Source organism: Notamacropus eugenii, chromosome 2 (assembly GCF_028372415.1).
Source record: "Notamacropus eugenii isolate mMacEug1 chromosome 2, mMacEug1.pri_v2, whole genome shotgun sequence".
Classification (NCBI taxonomy): Eukaryota; Metazoa; Chordata; class Mammalia; order Diprotodontia; family Macropodidae; genus Notamacropus; species Notamacropus eugenii.
In genome coordinates, this window is record NC_092873.1 from 514367357 (window position 1) to 514389439 (window position 22083).

Genomic DNA, 22083 nt, shown 5'->3' on the forward strand with positions numbered 1-22083 from the left:
CAGATCTCTTCTGTGTAAAATGAAGGGGACTGAGCTGATGACCTTTTAGCTATGATTCCATGATCCTTCAGTCACTGTCCTTTTCCTGCTCAGGACATTCGCTAGAACATTTGCATCTAGCTTTTTACTTGATGGAAAAGATGAGACATCTGGCCCATGAGCCTCCTCCTCCACTCCCCCAAAAGTCTCCCCTCCATCACACGTTTCCCTTGCTTTCCCTAGGGCTACTTCTCTCTCTGCCCATGATCCCATTGCCCTCCTGTCTCTCCCAGAGCCTTACTGTGGCTAATCTGGTCCTCTTTCTGTTTGTCTCTCTCAAGCATACGGCTCCCATCATGCCCAAGTAAAAAAAAAAAAATTTTTTTTTTTAAAAAGCTCATTTCCTGGACCTTGCTAGCCCACCCACTTCTGCCCCAGCCCTCTCCTTCCCCAGACTGCTAAACACTTGGAGATGTTTCCTAAAACTTAAGCTTCTTCCACTTTCTTAAGACCTAAAAATCTACCTTGGCCTGGTTTCCACCCCTCCCAAACAGCAGTCAACAATGCTTGGCTTGTCATCCCACTCGATGCAGTTACCCCCTGCCTCCTTCTGGAGTTCCTCCTTTATGCCAACATACTTGCATGAGTCTTGTCCTAGGTCCCCAGGCCCCTCCACGGGCGCCTCTGTTGTGAGGGATCCTTCAAGGCCCCGTCTACTGAATCACTTGTCTCCTCTGGGCAGGTTCATTAACCCCAATGTAGATAGTGTCCCAAGTGTGTGCTCTCAAGCCCTGACCTCTCTCTGAGCTCCAGAGTCACCTCAACAGCTGCCTGTGGTCGATCAGGTCCTCTCTATATGGACGTCCCTCCCAACACACACCTCAATCTCAAGCTGCCTACAACCAGGCCCCTTCGTGGGCTTCCCTTCTTCTGGACTTCTGTCCATGGTACCACCTGCACCAATAACTTGCTCCTAATCCCCAATTCTACCCTGAACTGTCCAAAAGGTAACTCATACCACTGCCGGTCCTATCTGCTATGGGTCAGGTAACTGGAGTTCCAGTGTTCCGCTAAGTGCAGCATGACATCTTTGGCATCGGCACAAATACTCCTACTCCAATCCTCCAAGAACTCTTGGTTGGCTGAGATTCCCTCTGCGATGAAAAGCCCCCACCCCGTACACATTGTATTCTTCAGTAGGACACAAGCACCTTGTGGGTCAGACCAACTCTGTAATGTCCCTGCATTTCCAGCACTTGGTGGGATGCCAGCACACAATAGGCACTTAATGAATGAGCCATGTGATCTGCCTGACATCCACTTCTCCTCCTCCTCCTCTGCTCACATGCCTTCTCTCATCTGACCTTCCTCTTCTCCTTCTCTCACCTCCTTCTTTCTCCCATCCCTGTTCTTACAGTTGCCTTTCTCAATCCTCATCTCCATTCTCCTACTCTTCTCATCTCTTCCTCTCCATGCTGGCTTCAAACTGATAGGAATGGAGGTGGGGTGGCATATGGGGTTTTATTGTTATCCTGTGCCTGTGTTTGCCTTCCCTATCCCACTGGCCCCTGTGGTAGGGACAAATACGGAGCCAGGGATGAGAGTGGTCTTTGACGGTTACGTTTCTACTTGCTTCAAACTCTGATATGAGAAGAGAACGAAGAGTCTAGGGTGAGCATGATATGGGGCGTGGGGGTGAGAAGGAGAACTGGTAAACATCTGTAAATGGTTATGGGGAAGATGTTGGGACAAGGCTGAGAGGATGAGATGGGGAGGACCAGCCTTTGTTTGCCCTGAGGAAGGAGCTAGAGCTCAGACACCCATCTTCTCTAAAACCTTATGTTGAGGTCAGTTCATATAAACAAAGTCAAGCCTACAAAATCCGACCACCTTCAGTTCAGTCCAGAACTGAAGTGATGCCCACAGGGCCACCTTGGATATCCTTGCACCCTCTTAGCCCCCAATGTCAAAGCCCTGTTTAAAAACACTATGAAACATAAAAATGAAATAATATAAACATAAAAACCCAGAAGCAAACAAAGAACATCAGAACAGAGACATCAGAATGTGGAAAAGAGGAAGGGCCACAGAAAAGAGAGTCAGCCTCAAGTCAGAGAGGGCCTGGATTCTAATCCTGCTTTGGCCCTTTACTATATAGAGACCTGACTCTTCATTTTTTAAGGTGATGGAGCTTGACTGGGTTCTAAGGGTTCTTTAGTTCTAGGTCAATTATCCTAAGAACATAGAACAAGGGATATCAGTGCTGAGAGGATCCTTAGAACAAGGGATGTCAGGGCTGGGAGGGGCCTGAGAACAGGGGATGTCAGGGCTGGGAGGGGCCTGAGAACAGGGGATGTCAGGGTGGGAGGGGCCTGAGGACAGGGGATGTCAGGGCTGGGAGGGGCCTGAGGACAGGGGATGTCAGGGCTGGGAGGGGCCTGAGGACAGGGGATGTCAGAGCTGGGAGGGGCCTGAGGACAGGGGATGTCAGGGCTGGGAGGGGCCTGAGGACAGGGGATGTCAGGGCTGGGAGGGGCCTGAGGACAGGGGATGTCAGGGTGGGAGGGGCCTGAGGACAGGGGATGTCAGGGTGGGAGGGGCCTGAGGACAGGGGATGTCAGGGCTGGGAGGGGCCTGAGGACAGGGGATGTCAGGGTGGGAGGGGCCTGAGGACAGGGGATGTCAGGGTGGGAGGGGCCTGAGGACAGGGGATGTCAGGGTGGGAGGGGCCTGAGGACAGGGGATGTCAGAGCTGGGAAGGACTTTCATATATCTTCTGAGCACCTGTGTGGATGGCATAAGGTTATATGGATGCATGCAAAGAGAGTAAAAACAACTTTCACTCACAAAGAGCTGGGTTCCAGTCTAGAATCATATGATTTATAGCTATGCATTGCTGGGAAAACTCTCCTCTGTAAAACGTGGAGAACAATGAAGCCACAAGACATCTCAAAGTTGTCGTGGGGGGCAAAAGGGTTTAAACCATTTTTAACTGTAGCCCAGAATCACAGAATCAGAATGTGGAGATTGCAAGGGATCATGGCCGTACGTGACCCCACTATTATTTCACACAGGCACGCCTCTTTGCCTCTCTTCCTGACTGACTGAGCGAGATTTGCAGGACCTCAGGTTCTCTCTCTGCAAAGTGAGGTAGGCATGAGCAGGCAGCAACCTCAAACACATGAGCTCCGAACAAGCATTCATTAAGCACTTACTATATGCCAAGTGCTGCACCAATAGAGGAGACACAAATGCGCCTGACATGGTCAGGATGGGTTACATGTAAAAATGCTGCAAAAAGCTGCTTGCAAGGAGGGACTGTTTCACTCACTTGCTTTGGATCCTTAGTACCCAGTATACAGTAGGTGTTTAAGAAATGCTTGCTGATGGATTAATGAGATTGTAGATCAATTTGTTTATCTCTAAGGTCTTTTGCTGCTCAAAACTTTACAGTCCAGATACTCCCATAATCCCCCCACCCCACCCCACCCCACCCCCCCCCCCCCCCCGGATGAAGAGAGGACATTTCTAATGGGAGTCTTGAGCTTAGCCTAAGAACCTAAGAACTCAGTGCTGTCGGAGTGCTCCTGAGGTGGGGGATGGACAAGGGGAGCACGATGGGGACAGCTGCTCTGATCTTCCCCAAGGGAACCCCCAAAAGCCACAGAGTCTCAGCTGGTGATAGACCAGAGGGGGCCCTGCTCCATCCACAGCTCCCGGTTGGGGAGAGGGGAGATAGTCCCAATCTCATGCTCCCCGCCCCTCCCTGCGCTGGATTCCTGAGATGGGGATGGAGAAGGCCAGCCAAAGTCAGCTAGCCCGCACCCAGCTACAGCTAAGAATGGTGTAAAGCCCCTGGGAGAGAATGTCACCAGAGCCAAGGAGGGGGAGAGTGGGAATTGTTAGCAGCAGATAAAAGTTGAGATAGCATCTCTGCTTCCGTTTTGACTCTTAGAAGTGCTTGCTAAAAGATGAGTTTGTTTTAGGGTGAACAGCCAAGGTCTAATATGCCTATTATGACACAGACACCTTCAGGAAATGGCCTTGTCAACCTTCATTTGACAACAGACAATGGCCTTTCCCTTCCTGGCCCCAAGGGGACTTTGGTCTCAGATAGGCGCCTCATATAATAACTGAAAAGACAAAATAAAGACCCTGATTTGAGCCTCTCTGGAGTATCATGTATGTGACACTGGGAAAGTCCTTCCATCCCTCTCAGCCTCAGTTTCCTCATCTGTAAAACGAGTTCTATCTTCTACCAGGAGTGGTTCTTCCCTCCTCTGCAAAGACCACGACATGACTAGACCTCTCTACTTCCCTTTCAGAATGCAAACTCCTTGAGGGCAAGAACCAATCATTTTTGTATTTGTATCCTCAGTGCCTAACACACACACAAAAAATGCTGGTGCTGACCTCACAAGCCCAACATCTGTCCAGTGGGATTCCTTAAAAGTACTGCAGCAGAAAGAGCACTGGGTTCAAATCTCACCCAGTTCTTCTGCTTGTATGATCTTGGGAAAGTCACTTTGGTTAGTCAATAAGCATTGATTATTACCTACTCTTGTGTTAAGTACTAAGGATACAAAAAGGGGCAAAAGAAAGCCTCTGTCCTCAAGGAACTTACAGTTAAATAGGGGAGACAACCAGCAAACAGATATGCACAAGTAAGCAAAATACAGGATGAACAGGAAATAATTAATAGAAGTTAATTAACAGTATAAACAGGAAATGATTAACAGAAGTACTGGAATGAACAGGGGTTGGGGAGGGCTTCTTGTAAAGGGTGGGAGTTAAAGGAGGAGGGAGAATGTTCCAAGCATGGCGAATACACTGAGAAAATGCCCAGAGTCAAGAGAGGGAATGTCATTTTTGGATCAGTCCTCATGGGTTTGCGTATATAAGAATGGAAGGAGATGACGAGGACCACGTTATGAAAGGCTTTGCATACCACAGGATATCTTTGCTCTTGGTGGGCAAGAGGGACCACCAAAATTTACTAAGTAAAGGGGTGACATGGTGAGCTCTGGGCTTTAGGAAAATCACTTCAACAGCTGAACGGAGATGGACGGGAGTGGGAAGACACTTAAGGCAGGGAGATCCACCAGCGCCTACTGCAGTAATTGAGACGTAAGGTGCTGAGGGCCTGCCCCAGGGTGGGGGCAGGGTAAGAGGAGAGAAGTTGGTAAATTGGAAAGATGTAATAGAGGTGAAATGGAGGAGAAATGCAGAGAGGTGAAACTGATGAGAGATGTTGCAGAGGTGAAATCTATGAGAAATGTTGCAGAGATGAAACTGATGAGAGATGTTGCAGAGGTGAAATCTATGAGAAATGTTGCAGAGATGAAACTGATGAGAGATGCTGCAGAGGTGAAATAGACAAGAGATGTTGCACAGGTGAAATCAACAGGCCTTGACAACAGTTTGGAAACAGGGAGTAAGAGAATGAAGAGTCCAGGGTGACTCTTAGATTGGGAGCCTGAGGGGCTGGGGGGATGGTATTGCCCTCTAAGTAATGGGGAAGTTTGGAAGGGGGTTAGGTTTGGAGTAAAGATAATGAGCTCAGTTGTGGACATGTTGAGTTTAAGAGCTCTACTGGACACACAGTTCAAGAGGTCACCACTTTTGGAGTCCGTTTTTTCCTCTATAAAAATGAGGGGGTTGGACAAGGTGGCTTTTGAAGTCTCCCCAGCCCCAATCCCAATCTGGGGTCGTTTCAAAATGACATTTTAATAACTATTTCAATATAACTTATACTCCTACATATTTTATTTTATGCATTTAAAAGCATAGTTCTGAAAAGTGGTCCCCAGGTTCCACCAGACAGCTAAAGGTGAAGAAATTCTGGTCTAAACTCTTTTTCTCTCCTCTTGTGAACAGCATTAGGTCTCATGAAAGAAACACTGATCCAGCATCCACCGTGACCTGGGCTCAAGGAAAGATGGCACACTGAACAAGACACAGCATCTGCCTTCAAACAGCTGATAATCCATCAGGGTCAGATCAGACATGTAGGTCCATAAGAAAGGGCAATAAGAATTCTAGGAAACAAAAAGCATTATGAGAAAGGATTTGGGGGATGTGGGAGGAGTAGGGAGGAGCACTGGGAAGGAGGTGGCAGACCTGAAGCTGGGACATCAATAGGTGGGAAATGGACAGGGAGAGACAGGTAAGCTGGGGCAAGGCACAGAAATGAAAAACTTGACTGCTCTCCTGCAGTGAGGTCCCTGGCCACCCATCAACTGACCTTGGTTGTAGGCAGCCAAGAGGTGAGATAAGGAAAAGGATTCTGGTACTTCAAATGGGCAGGATCAGGAACACCCCTAACAATGGCCAGACTTAGGCAGAAAGAAGACTCCTAACCCAGTGTTGCTGAAGACCACCTGCTAGAGCCAAAACTTGGCAGGGAAGCAACAAACCCATCTCTCTCAGAGAGTGAGTGCCATGGGAAGCATTCAGGGACACAGCTTAAGTGTCCGGAGACTTCCCGTGGTTAACGGCTCGCCCTCCCAGACCCAGAGCCACAAGATCTCTCAGGGAAATTAAAGACACGCTACATTTCATGAATCTTTGAAATGTCCATCTGAGAATGGCTTGTTATGGCCCTTCCCATTAGTAGCTCTTAGAGCCTGTGTTGTTGTGCCTGCAAATGGACTGATTACTCTGGGTGGAGGCAAGGGAAGAGAAGAAAGAGGATGGGGAGGGGAGAGAGCCCTCCAGATCAAAACAGAACCACAGTGATGAGAGAAATCCCCCTAAGAAATCCCAGTAAGGCACTGTCAACAAGACCCAGGGCCCCTGACCCAGGCGAAGACTGTTTCTGCCTGTGGCTGAGAGCCTCAGCAACTGTTTGTCAAACACTTTCTGTGATTACAGTTGGAAAAAATTGAGTGGTTAACCAGAGGGAAAAGATTTCAGGCCCCAACCCTGCCAGTACCCAGCTGTTTGTATTGGGCTGTTTGCTTAGGCCAGGAAAACCAGAAGGTGATGACAACGAAAAAGAAAATGCCAAAAGATGCGCAACATCCACCTTAGTGAAAATGGTTCATAGTAATTCCAAGGGAAATGATACCCAGCACACAAAAGGAACTGAACCAATCAAAATTCCAAACCAACTTATCGGGAAAAAGCCAACTCAGCAGTGAGGACACACTGAAATGGCAAGGAACGTCATTTAATTTTCTGGAGGGGTGTAGGGGGCGTGGGGGGTAGGAAGCAATAAGAGGGTAAGAGAGTTTGAACCAAGTGTCACATCAACAGTATTTAGACCATGGCAAACTGAGCTAGCCACAAAAACCCCTCCCAGCCCACCTTCCACTTTCACTCGGCCGCTTGGTCCAGGGCATTAAGGGAGATGCCCGAAGGCTCAGGCCTACCTGAAAGAAGCCGGGAGGGATGGGGCCCCCAGGCATGCCATCGTTGGGCGGGATGTTGCCCAGCACAGGGCTTGGGGCCGCAGCTGCACTCTGTGAAGACAAAAAGAGAGAGGGGAAGTTTAGAACCTGGAGCCTGGGACTGCCTTATCAAGGGAGGGAGGAACAATTGTGCCCACCCTCCTAGACTGCATGGTGACTTATGCTCAACTCAACACTTCACCTCCAGACTCGGCAGGGTGCTTCCCTTAAGAAAGAGAGGGAGTGCAAAGGTGACCACTGCCATTCTCCATGTGAGAAAACTGGGCTTTGGAGGTATGGAGTGTCCCATACAGTTCACTGTGTCAGAGCAGAATCTGAACCCAGGTTTCTCAGAATAGTGCTTTTCCTCACTACCTGTGGTAGGATGCCATATGCACTCTGAGGGCAGAGACTACACTGATCATTTTCCTACCAATGGATGTACTGAAGTCTTAGAAGAATCTGAAGCTTAAAGCTGCACAGACTTGTGGGACATTCTGTACACCAGATAGAGGGAAACCACACACAGCAAGTCTGTAACTGATATTTAATAATTTGAACAGTTCTCCAACTTCAAATTTCTTTCTAGACAGACACACATGGGCACGCACACCCCCCCTACTCATTTGTCCTCTCATATCTACAGAGCATCGGGCAAATCAACCACAGGAGGAAATCAACAAACGTATTCTGTTCAAGAACTTAAAAGTGTTCTTTCTATGAAAGAAAAGGTATAAAATGTCCAAATGCTGCCAACCCAGAGATATCCCTGTCCGGACACACATTTGTTATACAGAATTTGCAAAGTCAGATGAGACCTTAGAATGTTTAATATCGGATACTGGAGCAGAGGATGTCAGAGCTGGGAGGGAGCTTAGAACATAGAATGTTGAAACTAGGTCAAAACAGAAACCACTGAGCCCACCGCTCATGTTTTATACCAACCCAAACTTTGACACAGAAAAGTGAAGGACCTTGCCCTAAAGTCCCATGAACAGGGCTGAGAGAAAAGCCATTGCTTAAATATAGGTCCCCTGATCCACCCCTGGGCACTTTCCAGGGTACCCTCACAATGGCTCCCTAACATAATAACGCTGCTGAATCGCTCTGCCCTCCCTCTCTAACCTAGCACAGGCCACACAGGGGTTGGCATTGAGGCTTCTACCCATACTGGAGCTGAGCTCTGCTGACAGGCAGCCTGGTGGGGTGGGATGGGAGAGGGACAGAGGGGGTGGGGGTGGGTAGTGCCAATGGTACCCATTAGCAGGCAGCCAGAGGAGCTGGGCCTGTTTGCTTTGTTTGTTTGTGGTCGCGGCTTCTGTGAAAATGCTCCTTCATGTAATTTATTACTAATACTTACATCTTGGCAGGGAGCGGAGGACTTTAAAATGTGTGTCTGTGTGTGTATGGGGGGGAGGCAGAGAAGCAGTGGAGCCTGCAGGATAGGGGCAGGATACAGAGAACAGACCTCCCCACCCCCCACTGAAAGGATGCTTCATCGGGAGGTTGGCTTTCTCCATCCTTTTACCAGAACTCCCAGCATTCCATGGAAGCCCCAGGTTCTCTAAAGAGGTGGGGGATCGAGGTAGTGGAGTGAGTGGCCTGAGATTCAAACCCCACTTCTGACATAAATAGACTGTGGGATCAGCAGGGATGTGAGATTTTGAGGGGTAGAAATGTCTTATCTGCCAGGGTTTGAGAGGCTGTCAAACTGGGGGAGAAGGTTCAGGAGACAGGTGTGATGACCACCTCTGAGCCCTGTGAGAGAGATAAGCCCCACAGGGCAGGAGTGGCAGCAAAGTGAGGTATGGGGGTGTTTACAAAGAGGCCCACTGAAGCTGGATGTGGAGAACAAAGGTCTTTGGGTGCTACCCAAAGTGGAAGGGACTGCCTTGAGAGCGGGATGCTCGCTGGAGACCTTTATCCAAAGATGGATGAGCCCCATGGACTGTGCTGGTGGGAGAGGGAGGGAGAGCCATGCCACCCATCTAGATGGCAAACTCTCAAGAGCCTGGATTCCCTTGTTTGAGGTCTGAACCTTCTTCTTCCAAAGGAGCCAGCAGCTTCCTAAGTGTTGGGGTGAGAGAAGGAAGGTCACTTCATTCCAAGCTCCCAGGTAGGCCCTGGATCCCAGGGTCCCACGTTTGTTGCCGGAGGGTCACGTGGCTATGGGACATGAGCAGCAGCTGTTTGCCGGCAGCAGAGGCAGGAGAAGCCAGTGCCATCCAGAATCTGGGAGCCCTGGAACCAGACACGTGCTTTGTTTGTGCTGGGACACAGGTTTATTTTTAGAGTTGGGAGGAACCTTAGCCCTACCATTGAGTGAGCCTAATTTCTTCATTCTAAACTAAGGCCCAGCGAGAAGGGGCTTGCCCAAGGCTGAGAGCCCTCAGAGGTCACTGAGTCCAATTTTCTCATTTAAAAGCACATGGCAGTGCAAAGACAGATGGATCAGAGTCCGAGATCCTGGGTTCAAATCCCAAGTCTGCCATTTCCTCCTGTGACTGATTGGCAGGACCCACAGACATGAAGTGACTTGCCTGAGGTGACACAAGGCAAATGACAAAGCTAGGAGCTCTTTGTCTCCCCTGACAGAAGGACTTGGTTCTGTGTCCTGAAACCATGAGGCAGCCAGGTAGCCTCAGGGATTCAGAAGCTCTGTGATTCTGGGCAAGGCACTGAGCTTCCTCATCTGTAAAATGGGGATGAGGGCAATCACCATCTCCTAGAGTTAACTGGATGGTTCAATTTAAGTAACATATGCAGAATGTTCTGCAAATCTAAAAGCGCTCCATCTACCCTGGCTATTATTAGCAGTGCGCTGCTTTACGAGGAGAGGAAGGGCCCAAGGAGGGCCCTCTTTGTTCTTGGCTCCCTCATGTGCCCAGTCCTGGGCCTGGCAGTCAATAATGTTTGCTGAATGAATAAAAAAGAACAGTCACATGGTCACAAAGCATCGGCTTACAGAAGGCAGAAACTTCCCTTGGGGAGGTAGGAGTTAAGGCATCAGTTACTTCTGCTCCCCAGGCTGGGGATGAGGCAGGAGAGGACAAAGATGGAAGGAAGACCCATTCTCCTTGGGCTTATGGAGAGCCAGTGTCCAGCACTGGCTGGCTGGGGCCCAGTGACTTTCAGCAATTCATGTAACACTGACTAAGGAGTCCCTCCACAAACACTTATTAATCATCTACCATGAGGGCCACCTTCAAGCTTCTGAAGGGATGTCCCCTGGAAGAGGGATTCCACTTGTTCTGCTGGGCCCCAGAGGGGAGTCTGGGAGCCCCAGAGGGGTCAACTGAGGCTTGACAGAAGGAGAAACTTCCAATCGATCCACAAGTGACATGGGTGACTTTGGGAGAGTTTACCATCGCTGAAGGTCTCAAGCAAAAGCCTCATGTGATGGGGTGAGAGAAGGGATGTCTGCTTCCTTCTACTTTGCTAACAGCTCTATCCCAAAGTCTGGAATGGACCACAACACTTCTCCCTCCTGCAGACAATACGCCATGAAGTGCTTTGAAAACTCAAGCTCGTGACAGGAACCCATGGCTAGCACACTGACAAATTCGGCCCAATGGGGCACCATGCTGAGTGGCCCACCCCTCCCCCAGGGATGGGGCACGTGTGGAGAAGACACATCTCCCTAGAAGGGCCGGCTCCCACCCACAGAGTGTGTGTTTATTTTCTTCTCTTCCTTCTCAATAAAGAAGCCTTCATGCAGGGTTAGGTCTCAAGCATGTCTCTAAGGAGAGCAGAATCTTTAAGGGAGCTGGCCTCTGCTGGGGGGGCCGGGGTGGGTGGGTGTTAACTTCACACAAACACGCTGGTGTCTGCCTGCCTTTTGGTTCGAGCTGCTTCCACAGCCCAGAATGCCCTCTCTCTGGCCAAAGTGGTTGTGATCACTGATATTTTCCAAGGGTTTGGGGTAGGGGTGAGGAGTGGCGGGTCAAAGATTTTTAGCCAAAAAGATCCCCCCCAAATCACCTAGCAAATACTCAAACTCCCAGGATGCTAATTTAATGCCAACCGAATGAGGAGATGAGGTCAGTTCATCTGACTCAATGAGTGGGGCCTGGATACACTGAGCTCTGTACAGCGTCACGCAACTGCTTCTGATCATGACCAAGAGCCCCAAGAGATTTCCAGCAAAGTTCTCTCCTCCGCTAGTTCAGGTATTTGAGTTCCAAAGAAACCTTTGCAGGCTTCTGACTCCTACACGGGATTATTCAGAGCTGGCAAAGGTCGGGCAACAGGGTTGGATCATTCTGGCTTTCAGTTTCCTTATCTCTAAAATGGGGATACAACAATTCAACTCCCACTGCTCTAGGTACTGTCTAAACCTTAGGGCACTATGTAAATGTGGGCTGTCTACACCTAGGGAAATACTAGAAGTCATGTCATAGACAAATGGAAGTGAGGTTCAGACTTAGAACCTCCACACAAGGTATCTACACTGCACCTGGGGTGATCACAGCCCTTTCCAACCCTTGGCTTGCTTAGCAGCCCAACCTGACTCAGGTTCCTTGGAATATTTATTGCACTTTTGGAGGGAAAGCAAACAGGGTTCCATCACAGATTGGGAGTGGACCTTGGGCATCACTGGGTCTGATACTCTGTTATCACACATCACAAAAGTGTATGGAGCAAAGATATGCACTTGGGGTCCCAGCATCTGGAAGCAATAACTAGATTCCAACTGAAATCCTTCCCAACCTGGTGTCAGGGTCGACCTCAAGCCTCCAATTCCCCAGTATTCAGGCTAACTGTGATCTGGTCCAACTGGGCTATTTGTCCCCTTTAGACAAGCTCCCATCCATATAACCCAGTCTCTTCTCCTTCCCACCTCTTCTGCCAGGATTCCTGCCCCTCTTTTGAAGACAGACCAAAATGATGTCACAAGGAGGCATCCCCGATCATTGAATGAAGTCATAAAAATCCTACCCCTCCACATCTACTCCAATCCTACTTTCATAGGATCATCAACTATTCGTTTGGGGGGGTGATTCTTTAAGATGCTCTCGCAGTCCCCCATGGCACTCTGTCTCCCATCTTTGCACCTTTGCTCAGGCCATCTCCAAGCTTGGAATGCACCCAATTCATGTCCACTTCACGGCCTCCCTCTCCTTCCCCAAGATGTAGTCGAAGTTCCATTAGGAAGCCTTTCTGATCCCCAGTCACCCATCTCAAGTTACCTGGCATTTACCCCTTGACACATATCTGTGTATGTGAATTCCTGGAGAGGAAGAAGGGCTTCCTTCTTTGTTTCTGTATTTCAGTGATCAGCACACAGTAGGTACTTTACCTGATCTACACTAGTTTCCGCCAGTGTAGAATCATAATACTAACGATAAGGGGGAAAGGAAGGGAATAGGATTTACAGCATACCTACTATGTGCCAGACACTGGGCTAAGGCCTTTACAAATATTATCTGATTTGATCCTTGAAACAACCCTGGAGGTAGGTGTGCCTAATGCAGGGAAGGGAGGGGTCAACCTGCATTGGTGAACGGACATTCCTCACCCAGAAATCCTCTCTACCAATGACCTCATCTTCTTTCCCAAACCCATGAGTAAGGTTTTCATCTCAGCTTGGTTCATTCCCACTCCCTAACACAGAGCAGGATGGTGATCATCAATTGTGGGATTGTGGGCAAGTCACTTGACCTCCCAGCCTCAGTTTCCTCATCTGTAAAATGGAGGTGATGATACTGGTAGCAAAGGTACAGCATTTTGTAAAGCACATTGCAATCATGAAAGCACCAGATAAAGAAATAACAGGTTTTTTGGGGACTAGAACATCATTCATTTGACCAATGAACTCACAGATAAGGAAACTCTTTTTTCCAGAGTTACCTCCCCTTCTTTGTATTTTTATAGTTTTTTACAGAGAGATGCCCAAGGGCCAGAGAGGTCGGAAGACTTGTCTGGGGTCACCCAGCCAGTATCTGTCAGACCTTGGACTCCCTGACTTTGAGGTCAGTTCTCTAGGCACTAAATCAGGCTGCCTCCAATAGCTACTGCTAGTATTATTGTTAATGGCTAAATTGTTGACAGCCAAGCCCCTAACTTTGCCCCCTGCAAGCCCTGTTGCCAAGAACCAGACTTGGTTCCAAAGTGGGTGATGAGCTTTTAAGTCTCCTCTTTTTAAGATGGGGACAGAGGGACAGGAAGGGGGCTCCTCCTTCAAGTTCAAAGTTGGGCAGCCCAACCCACCCACCCACCCACTCACCCTTGTTTTGCAAGGCTCCCAAGGGAATGCTAGACCACTCCCACCAGCAAACCACAGCAGATCCCGCCCTTGGTGCTCTCTTCCCTCATTTGGCTCTGGGAAGCCTGAGACAGAGCCTGCCCAAACCCTCTGGCATGACTTAGAAGGCTGTGAAGTGTCACTGGGCTCCCCTACCTACCACCTCCTCCCCTTGCCCCACCCCAAACACTCAGGTTTTGGCTTGTAACACCCTGGTCCCACATGAGAAGCTACCAGCAGCCCAGAATTCAGCAGAGCTGGCACAGGGCATGTGAGCTTTGGCTGGTGTGTGTGTGTGTGTGTGTGTGTGTGTGTGTGTGTGTGTGTGTGTGTGTGGCGTGGTGTGTGTGTGTGTGTGTGTGTGTGTGTGTGTGTGTGTGTCTGTGCGCCCAACCCCTGCAGCCCAGCCATCTAGCAGGAGACAGTCTTTGCACTAAACACCTCTAACAAGGGTCCCCATCAAAGGTAAACAGGAAATGGGAAACCAACATGCAGGAGAAGCAGTCAAAGGATGGGAACACAAGGTTTTAAATGCTCCCAATCATGAATGAGAGAAAAAGAGTTCAGAACCTCACACCCAGCCAAGTGCCACAGGATGAGAAAAGGGGAGAGCCTGAAGGGATGCAGCAGGAAGGACAAATCACTGAGGGACTTCCGAGTTTCTCCATTCATTGGGGGACGAGGCTAAGAAAGGGACTGAAATAACCCTTCCATGGGAACCAGAGGATGGGACGAGAAGAAGCAATTATCTAGCACCTGCTGTATGAGGGGCACTAGCCATATCAATGCTTTCCCAGATATTATCTCATGGTATCTTAGGCATGTCCCAAAGCAGTCAGCAGTCTCATGTCCACCAAAAAGCAGGAAATAACGTAAATGCCCACGACTGGGAAACTGATCAAGTTATGATGGGTGAACACAACAGAACGTGACTCCACCAAAAAGAGTTTGAACAGCTCAGAAACGTGGGGAAAGCCTTAGATGCAGAGCACAATGCAACCAACGCCGGCACAAATGAGATGACAATTACAAAAAAAAAGGTGGCCACTGAGTGAAAGCAAGTCTCCTGTTCCCAGCAGCCCTTTTGTGAACCAACAACTAGCAAATCCCAAGCCCAGGTCTGATTGGTCCCGGGATCCCTGGCGCAAGGCTGCCCTGTCATACCAGTGCATGGCATGACCAATCAATTCATACTGTGATTCATTCATTTGGTGATATTCATTCCATATGGATGATGTGTAGCGGTACAAGGTGAGGCCCTCTACTAGACATGATGGTCACTTGAAAAGAACCAGAATGATCCCAGTAACATTCAAATAGCACCTTTGGCAAAGTCTGTAACCAAGACTGTCCCATTTAATCTTCAGCACACTGGACTATTATCAGCCTCATCTGACCAATGAAGAAACTGATGCTCAATGACTTGCTTGTCCAGGGTCACAAGGCTATCTGAATGCAGGTCTTACTGACTCCTGGTGGAACGCTCCATCTGCCAAGCTCCCTCTCTAACTAATTAAGGTCATGATTGGGGAAAACCTCAAATCTTTCCCCACTGGGTTCTACCGAACTGCAATGCTCCAGCTGAACTCTATCACATCACTATATCTGTTGACCCCTTCTTCAAAGCCCAGGCTAAAGCTCCCTTTCGGGAGTGGGTGGAAAGCCTGTGTGTGAGATGGATGCCAGACAGGATCGGCACACCTCCATGCACAGACACCCTCAGTGCAGCCTGGCTGCCACACACAGGGTGTGCATGGGCAAACCCTCCTGCACATGTCCCTGCAAAAAAGAGATTAAGGGACATTAATACACCACGGCGGCCCACCCCTCTCCTTGATAAAGAGGAGCATACTCTTTAGACAGTTGGTGAAAGAAAAGAGAGAGAAAGAGATAGAAGTTTCTTATGGGGTCATGGAAGCCACTAGCAGATCATACAAGTGGGTGCTCTCAGTCAGTTCCCAGAGCTACTGACCCTTCTTGAACCCCAAGCCATCTGGCAGTTGCTGCTTTGACGGAAGGCATGTGGACACCTGGGCACACCTGTGCCCTCTCTGCGCCCCCCCAGTACCACCCCAAGCTCCACAATAGCAAATTAAGCTGCCTAGCTTATGTTTGAGGGGGGCATCAAAGCTGAGCCACACAGGATATAAAAGCAGGCCCAGAGAATGGGGATAAATCCTTGAATACGAAATCTGAGACCTGAAGAACTAAGCCAAGCTTAGCCCCCAGGTGAGAGCAGGGGCCTTGGGTACATCCCCTTCATTTTTATTTTACAGGTAAAGAGGCCAAGGGGAAACCACCAATTCTTTCTAAGATGGGCTTCCACTCACTCTGCATCCATTTATTCACCCATTCAAAAGTCCTCCAAGGCATCTGGATGGGCCTCAGTTTCCCTATCTGCAATCCAAAGGCACTAGACTACATCAATGATTTCAAGATAGGACCCTGAGATTTGCAAGTCAGGGCTGTAAGAACTTCCTGAAACTGCCAAATGCAGCTGCCCACCCAATCCAAGAACGTCCTTTTCAGCCTGGAAATGAGGAGACTTGTACACATGGACTTTTTTCCCAGGGGCAGAGAGGGTTCCCTGGTCAAGTTTCCCCTCCCCTCACCCTAATCAGAAAGTAGGAGTACACACTGTTGAGTCCTCGAAAAGCAGGTTGAAACAAAGTGATGCTTGGCTCAGAAAGGCCACTGGTGTGTGTGTGGGGGGGAGGGGGGGGGGGGAAGACGGGAGGGTGACCCCCTGCCCCCACAGCCCCCAGCAGCAGGTGGGCTGAGTGGGAGCTTGAACCCCCAGCCGCAGCCACTCCTTGCGTCTCAGATGTTTGCTCAGTCACCAGAGCCTCGCCTTGGCGCAGCGGCAGATGCCAGCTAAGCCCCTAAATCGCACTCACTAATTGTCCTAATTGAGCTAACAGTCTCTGTTTCGTCTCTCCACCCTGAGTCAACCAGCGTCCTTCGGTACTTCGGAGAGATCCAAGCTGGTGGTGTTAGTGTTATTCTGTCAGCCATTAAGCGATTCATCAGAGTCTTTAATTGATTTATTACCGCTGCCTGCGAGGACGGCTTTGCAAATAAAGAGTGATGTAGGTCAGAAGGCAATAGAAATTGGACAAAACAGGCCAGGCAGGCCCTAGGTCTGCGAGCCATCGATCCTGTGGAACATATCCACATGGGCCGGGTCCCTCAACGCTCACACAAAACAAGATGGGGGCTGGTAGGGGAATGTGCCTGAAGCCCCACCAGGCAGAGCAGGAGGCTGGCGACAGGAGGAAGGGCTCTGCCTGTGGAGGGGGCCTTCCAGGCCAGGTGGCATGGCCCAAGAAGAGCCAAGAGCTTCCAGGGCTGGCTGGGGAAGCCTTGGGGACCCTGAGAGCGGGTCCATGCCAGGAGGTGGTGCACAAATGGAATCTTTCAGGCCTGTTTGAGAGTCCTGGGACCTACTTGGAACTCTGATCATCTACCGCTGCAGAGTCCTCCAAAAATAAGAGGACTATTTATGAGGGCTGACATTTATGGAGTACGATACTTTATCAGATGCCCATCCTACCCTGAGAGGGGGGGAGAGGTGTTATAACTGGACCCATTTTACAGATGAGACTCATAGGAGGTTTGGTGTCCCAGGGGATAAAGCAGCAAAATATCTGAAAGAGGATAGAGCCACAGCGTTCATGACAAGTCGGACACTGCACGCGGTACATGCACTCAGACCAAGATCTAGCAGAGAGCATGGATGGGGAACATGGCCTTGTATAGGATGGAGGCTGAGCTAAGTGGTTTCTGAGGGCCATTCCGTGTCTCGATCCTCATCTGGGGACCCAGCAAGGATGGCTGTATAAACATGACTCTCCAAGATCCAAGAACGTTCGGCAAAGACTGACTCTCCCCTTTGACCAAGGAGGCAACTGAGGAACAGCTGGGGGATTGAGGAGCTTGGACAATCTCACACAACAACTTATGGGGGAGAGTGCTGAGGCCCAGTACACTTTCAGCTGCGTCCACACACAAAACACACACCACTCCCTCCCTATTCTGCCTTTGAATCCTATAGGGGTTTGAGAATCCTTTCTGTGACTCTTAACTTTAACTTCCAGAGTTAGAAAATGGGAGAGGGAGAGAGGGAGACAGACAGACAACTGGGAGTCTATGACTGTCATGGGGTACCTTTCATACACATAAAGATGATGGTAACTTTCTTTTCTTTCCCTCCCTCTCTCCCTTCTTTCTTTCCTTTCTTTCTCTCTTTTAAATCTCCAGCTAAGACAGGGTCAAAGTTGGGTGGGGATGGCTTGCTCATCTCCTGGGGCTCCAGGAAGTGACCAGCCTATTGAGAACAAGTCTGGAGCCCTTGCAGAGTAGGACCATTCAAAGCAGCCCCAAGAGGGACTGAGTGATTCAGAGGAAAGAATGTGGGCTTTGGTGTCTTAAGGACCTTTCATTCATGTATGTGCTTCTCTGGCCTCAGCTCTCCTCACCTATCAACTGAGGAGGGCTTCTGAGGACCCTTCTTTTAGAACTAGGTACCTGTGATCTTAGTAGGGTCACAAGCACTAGATAGGAACTGCCTGACCTTGGGAAAGGAAGTCTCAATGCCTCAGTCTCCCTTCTGTAAAACAAGCAAATTGAATTGGATGGCTCTGGAGATCACTTCCAGTTCCAAATCGATAACAGATTTTGTCAGTGGTCTCTTCACTGGCCTCCCTGCCTCACGTCTTTCACCATTCAGGTCTGTTCTCCACACTGCTGACCTATTCAACCAACTATAGTATGCACCATTAACTTTTCAATAAAATAGAAACTCCTGCTTGGCTTTTGGAGTCTTACTCAACCTGGCCCCAAACTCGTAGATCTTTCTAGATTCAAAGGATGCTCCTCCCTCCCTTTGCATCCTGAAATCCAACCAAACTGATTTCCCCTCTGTCCTTACATGCAATGAATACTCCACTCCATCTCCCAACTCTGGATCTTTGCACTGGCCAGTCCCCATTCCAGGAATACACTCCCTCCTCAACTCTACCTTAGAGAGGCTTTTGCTTCCTTTAACATGCAACCCTGGCACCATCTTGGCATGAAGCCCTGCCTGATCCTTTGCCTCCTACAACTGCTAGTTGTCTTTCACCCGAACTCCCACATATATACTTGAATTTACCTTATAATATGTACATCTCTCTCTCCCATGTAAGGTCCTTGCTAGTAGGGACTGCTTCATAATGTATCCCATATCTCACCTGTATGCCTGGTACCATAGTCTGGCATAGAACTGATACTAAATAAATACTTGCTGTTGGTTGATATATACCAACAATGCCACTTGTCCAGAGTGGGTAGTTGTGAGTTGAGGAGTCTTCTTGGAATAGGAATATTGCCCTGCCCACTGAGCACCCCAAATCTCCACCCCAAATAGCCTGCCATGAGGATATGCCTGGATAAGCCAGAGATGAAAGATAATCCTGAGTGGACTTCAGAAAAGAAAGAAGATTGAATAGAGTGGGAGGGAAGGGCCACAGGTCGCCGACACTTGCTAACCATGACTGTAGAAAACAACAGTCATAATGCTGCTGCTGGGTGCCCAGCCCTGGATACACCAGATGTGCTGTGGCCAGGGCAGGGAACAGTGGGAGTATCCCCCTCCCTTGCCTCCCTCTGGCTGGCTGAGACTCATGCTAATGGAATCATCTCTCAGGGGGGAAGGATGAGCATAGGCTAGTGATTTATCTCACTCTAGCAAACCCCACCTACTGTATATCTCAGAGACAAAGCAGGCTGTTTACCAGCCAGGGAGGCTGGAGTCCTTGGCTCCCCCCCTGCCATGCTGAAGACAGATGTCCCTTTCACTGCCCTAGGGGCTGACAAGCTGCATGTTTCCAGGCTCTTCTCTGAGGGTCCAACATGGCACACTTGGGGAGACCTGTGCCTGGGGGAGGGACGGAGTCTCAGGGAGAACAGGAGGAGAGGTCCCGCTCCCCCAGACAGCCATGGAAGAAAGGGAGCCTGGGTAGGGCTCTGGGAAAGGGAGGGTCCTTTCCCACCATGAGACCCTTTTAACCACAGATCCTTTAGAAGGAACAGGGACTCTTGGAATCACCAGGACAGGCTGAGAATGCTGGCTGATGTCAGTGGAGAAAAATGTGCTGCCTCTGCCTCCTAGTGCTCCCTCGTTCAGCTTGGTATGGAAGAGAAAACCAGGAGAAATAAAGCTGTATAGGCCAGCAAGGACAGAGCCAGATGCTGGTAGCCACGGGCCCAAAAGAAGGGAAACATCTTGAGAGCAGGGATGGCTTCCTTTTGGTCTGCGTAGCCCCAGCAGCCAGCACCGTGCCCGTACCTGATGGGTGCTGACTGACTGAAGGGATCCCCACCATGACCCAGGGGGCAGAAAAGAACTGGTCCAAGCCAGAGGTACACAGGGAATGAAGAGGTTAAGCAACAGGCAAGCTACGATGAAAGGGGTGACCATGATTTGGCATACCCATAAAATAAGTGAGTTAATGACTTACATGATCTATCGAACTTAGAATGTTCTAAGGCCCAGCTCTAAGGCCCCTCCCTCCCAGCCCTACCATCCCCTGTCCTAAGGGCCCTCTCAGCCCTGCCATCCATTGTTCTAAGGGCCCTCCTAGCCCTGAGATCTCCTGTTCTCAGGTTCCTCTAGCTCTGATGTGTTGCCTTCTAAGGCCCCTCTGCACCCCAACACTTTCTGTTTCAAGGTCCCTTGTAACTCACTCTAGCAATTTGTATTCTAATATACCCCACAAATCAGATGCCTGGAGTGTGGGAGACAAGGCCCTTGCCTTTACTCTGGGAGAAGTCACTGGTACCACTGGTCTAACTCAGGCTGAGGTCCCATTCCGCCTGCCAAAGCGGTTAAGAAGGATTAACCTGATGGGTTTGCAGAAGCCTAAGTTCCGTCACTTGCTCTGCCCAAATCTGCGGAACAAGAACTCAGCAAACAGACCTTCGAATTAATCATGGCAAGGAGGAACAGTGAGCAGATGACCAGGGAACCTGAGTTGGGACCTTAGGGAGGCCAATCTCTCCTGTCTGAAGTGGGAATTTCTGTTGGTCCTTCAAGTCCTGTGTGAAGATGGTCAGGGCAGGCTCTCTGGAGGCAGCCCGCCGGCCTTCAGAGCATGAAGCACCAACGACCTGTGCCCCGATGGTGCTGTAGCACCTGCCTGCTCAGAAGGCAGTCTGGAGGAGGCCCAGTCTCCTCATTTATACAGTAAGTGGGTTAAATGGCCTTCAATGCTCCCAAGGGGATGGATTTGCCTCCAAGATTCACCCCAGCTCCACAAGACATCTAGAAACTACTGGATCCCAAAGCTTCTGGGGATATTAGTGGCCACACTGCCCAATGGCCCCATTTCCTTGAGTAGGAAACAGAGTAAGCACAGAAAGGGGAAGAGATGTGTCAGGTCACGTAGCTCCAACAGGGCAGGGCTAGTGCTTGACTTTGGGGTTCCTGTCTCCTTCAAAGCCAAGGTGAACTGCTCCCCATCTCTCCAGCCAGATGGGGACTCTCCTTCATCCCAGCTCAAGGAAGAGCCTGGTGATTTTCTCCAAGGCCCTGTCTCCTTGCCCTGTGGTCTGCTCCCACCAAGCCCTTGAACCCTGGACGATGCCTGACTGCTGAGCACTGTGTGTTCACTGATGTCATCACAATGACTCGGGGAGAGAGGTCCTTCTGGGGTCACCCCAATACTCCATGGGAGCCCCCCACTCGTGAAGTGGAGGTTATTGTATTATCCCATTTTACATAAGGAAGGGACACTGAGGGAGAGAAAGGCAAATGACCTGCCCTGGGTCACACAGCCACTGAGTGTCCAAGGTGGAGAAGGAGTTTAGGAGCAGAACTGTCAGATCTGGGACAGATGAGGCTGCTGCTGGGAAAACAAATCAAATAGTGATAATGATGCTGGCAAACTGCTCCACATGTTATTATCTTCATTTTACAGGCAAGGAAACTGAGGCTGATTTGCCCAGGGTTGTATAGCTGAAGGCAAGATTTGAACTCAGATCTCCTGGACTCCAAGTCCAGCACTCCATGCCCAGCGCCACCTAACTGTTCAAAGGATAGATAAACAGGCCAGCCCCAGGCCCTAGACTCAAAGCTCTCCCAGTTCATTGAGTCATGCCAAGGCTTGCCCTGCATTTGTCTTGGTGCCCCTCCAACCTTGCAGGTCCCTGCCAATCCTCTTCTTCTCTGGCCCTGGGATAGTTCCTAGGCCTGCCACCCCCAGCAAAGGATGCCATGACAGGGGAGGAAGGAATATGGGAAACTTGATGGGGGACTCCTTCCTCTTAGGCATGTGTGTGTAAGGAAAAGGGAGAGATGCTGGAAAACCAGATGTCCCTGAGTCCCAAGGGCACGGCTCTCCCCTCCCGACAGGACAAGAGATGGCTAGTGAAGATTGAGGACCATTACTGACATGCTCCCAGAGCATGGTCCTAGCTTCCAGGAGCCAG

General features: G+C 49.8%; 1 protein-coding gene across 3 annotated transcripts in view; it reads right to left on the bottom strand.

Moving 5' to 3' along the window:
• SSBP3 (single stranded DNA binding protein 3) overlaps nucleotides 1–22083 on the bottom strand; it is a 151831-nt gene that overhangs the window by 36044 nt on the left and 93704 nt on the right. For all 3 annotated transcript variants that reach the window (XM_072649553.1, XM_072649552.1, XM_072649554.1), the window contains exon 5: nucleotides 7353–7442. In XM_072649553.1, the coding sequence (XP_072505654.1) occupies nucleotides 7353–7442 (90 nt within the window). The remainder of the gene's footprint in view (nucleotides 1–7352; nucleotides 7443–22083) is intronic.